The sequence below is a fragment of the Athene cunicularia genome (assembly GCF_003259725.1).
Source record: "Athene cunicularia isolate RWA chromosome 11 unlocalized genomic scaffold, athCun1 chr11_part1, whole genome shotgun sequence".
In the NCBI taxonomy this organism is placed as follows: Eukaryota; Metazoa; Chordata; class Aves; order Strigiformes; family Strigidae; genus Athene; species Athene cunicularia.
Window position 1 is genome coordinate 19,133,753 of NW_020799113.1, and position 2,742 is coordinate 19,136,494.

The following is a 2,742-nucleotide window of genomic DNA, read 5'->3' on the forward strand; positions in this document are numbered from 1 at the left end:
TGGGGAGGGGACAGGAGAGGCTGGGGGGTCACAGCACAGGGAGGGGGGACACAGACAGCGCTGGGGCAAAGCACATGGCCCGGTGACTTTCCCAATCACATCAGCGCTGGGCGAACAACATCCCGCCAGCCTGGGGCTGGCCCCAGCGCAGCCTCCTGGGCCCCACGTCACTCAGGCATGTCCCAAGGCTGACGTGAGTGCCGGCCCCGCGGCCGACGCGCAGGGACCGGGGCGGTGGGTGCTACAGGCACCCGTCCCTACTTTTTCACTTTGGCGTCGTAGGTGCCCGCGTTCTTGTAGGCACTGACATAGCCACTGGTGTCCACGATGTTCTCCCGCCCGCTCTTGCCCTTGCCCTTGCCGCTCTCGTCAAAGCGTTCCTTGTGGGAGCCCGTGTACTTGGAGGTGTCCGTCAGCCTCTCGACGGCCCCCACCGTCTTGGCTTTCTGCAGTGGGGACAGAGGACATGGGTGTCAAGAACATGCCCCATCCCCTTTGTCTCTTGCCCCATGCAAGCTCCTGACGCCCGCTGAAGGCCCTGCCATGCCCCCCATGCCCACCAGACCTATGCAACCCCCAGGCCATGGGGTCCCCCAGAAAGCATTTGTACTGTGGGCAGAGCTCCATCCTCCCCTTCCAACCATTCTCCCTGCTCCCAGCAGCCAAGGGACCCCTCACTCACCGTGACACCCACGTTAATGGGCTCCTTCCCTGCCACCAACTGGCAGATGGCTTCATACGCATCCTCTTTGCTCTTGTCCTTAAATCTCTTGGGAGCTAGCTCCTCCAGCGCCTTCTTGAACTCCTCGTAGTTGATGACGCGGGCTGTCTTTCCTCTGCAAGCACAAAACCCAGGCTGCCATCAGCACATCTTCAGGTTGGGCCTCCAAATGGTGCTGCAGCAGGATGAGCTGCATCAGGAGACCCCAGCTTTGTCCTCCACCAGATTCAGGCCCCTTGCCCACCTCCAAACGCAGCTACGGCCTGGGCAATCCCGGCTGAATGGGTTGGGCTGGGCACAGCCAGTGCTGAGCCCCAGGAGTTAGTTTTTCAGCAAAATACTGTTAGAGTCCCTGGTGCCAAAACCCCACCCCTGCATAGAAATGTCCTGGGAGTTGGGTGCTGGTGGCAGAAGGGGACAAGCGTCCACTCCTGCTGCTCCCAGCCTGCCTGGGATGCCCAGTGCCCTCTCTCCCCTAGCAGGCATGTCCTTTTCTGGTCAGATTCAGAAGAATTTCCACAGAGCATCTCTCCCACATTTCTCCTGGTCCTCATCTCTGGGGCGGCACAGCAATCCACCCTCCCATGTGCCAAAAACTTCCCGATGCTCAGACCCTTCTTTCCTCACCAGGAACAAGGGGATGTCTGGACAGAGGGCGTGGAGGGAGCAGGTTCTCTATTCATCCTTGGTCCTGCACCATGTCTTCAGGGACCCCAAAACCAGCCCCAGGCACCTTCAACTCTTCAGCTGGCCCTATGGCCTCCAAGCTCAGGGGTGGGCTGGCCAGGCCCAGGGATGGGCTGTGCCACATCACACGGGGAACAACTCCTGCGCACCCTCCTCTGCTCCCTGCAGCACCTTCTTGCCAGACAGGAGCCTGGCAGAACTGGATGGGCCCACCCCAATGCCTGGGAGTACCAAAATCTGTCTCCCACCCTCCAGGTTTGGATTAATTCCTTAATAGGTCTTGCAGAAGCAGCCATACAAACTCTCTGAAGGCAGAACATGGCAGGATGGCACCTGCTGTTCCATGCCCAGAGCAAGATGGGAATGGACAGCCTGTGCAGGCAGCTGGGGTACCACATGTCCCCGGGCACCACTGCACCCCGGCACCACCACCCTGCCTGCACCGCAAGGGCATCCCCACCCTCTGGGCAACTGGAGGCCCAGAAAAGCTGAGTCACTTACTTCACCTTGGAGAAGACAATGTCCACGTCCGTGCTGGTGACGCTTTTGCCGTCGGTGACTTTGCAGTCTTTGCACAGCTTGGCCCAGTTCTTCCCATTCATTTCTTGTCCCGTAGCCTTGGTGTCTCCATAGATGGCGAATTTGCGGAAACTCTCCTCCAGGGATGCCATCTCAGTGCTGCCGGCCATGGGGCTGCGGGATGGGGGGCAGAGGAGCCTGTTACTGCCGGGGGAGCTCAGCCGGCTCTCCTCACAGCTCTGCGGGGGCTGGCGAGGGTGCAGGGGCAGCAGCAGGAGCAGGGTGTCAGCAGAGCCTGCGGCCGTGGGGCAAGGGCTGGCGGCCGCCTGGACAAGCCCCGAGGCCAACAGCCGAGACGTGTCTTGGGGGATGGAGGCTCCTGGTGGAGAGCTGACAGCAGCGAGGCTGTTTGCTCCAGGGCCGGGCGAGGAGTGAGAGCATCAGCCTGTCCCCTCGGGAACACTCTCCGGGAATGACGCAATGCGGCCGCCTTCCTCCTGCTTGCTGATCATGAGAAATGGCACCGCTGCCTGCCTCCAGACCCACCGCCCCCTGCCCGCTGGCTCTGCCCACGGCCGCGCCCCAGCTCTGCGACCTGCCCCGCAGCCAGCAGCGCTGGGGTGCCAAGGGGCAGGTAGGCCTCTGCACCCCCCACAGCGCTGCAGCCACGGCCCCATCCCGGCTCCCCGCCTGCCGTCGCCTCGCCAGCCTCGCCCTGCCAGCTCAGCATCCCTCGCCACGAGCTCAGCACCCACAGCGCCTCGGCCAGGACCGGGCGCAGCAGCACCCGGCCCGGGGCTCCAGCACCCTGAGGC

At 62.6% G+C, this 2,742-nt stretch overlaps 1 protein-coding gene across 1 annotated transcript; it reads right to left on the reverse strand.

The window, feature by feature from the left end:
* Window positions 1-7: 7 nt before the first annotated feature.
* On the reverse strand, window positions 8-2,476 carry TPPP3 (tubulin polymerization promoting protein family member 3). The gene is made up of 3 exons (XM_026856894.1): window positions 1,910-2,476; window positions 683-836; window positions 8-446 (listed from the first exon to the last, which is right to left on the reverse strand). Exons 1-3 carry the CDS (start codon window positions 2,095-2,097, stop codon window positions 258-260), a joined length of 531 nt encoding a protein of 176 aa, XP_026712695.1. The 5' UTR covers window positions 2,098-2,476; the 3' UTR covers window positions 8-257.
* Between the last annotated feature and the right edge of the window lie 266 nt (window positions 2,477-2,742).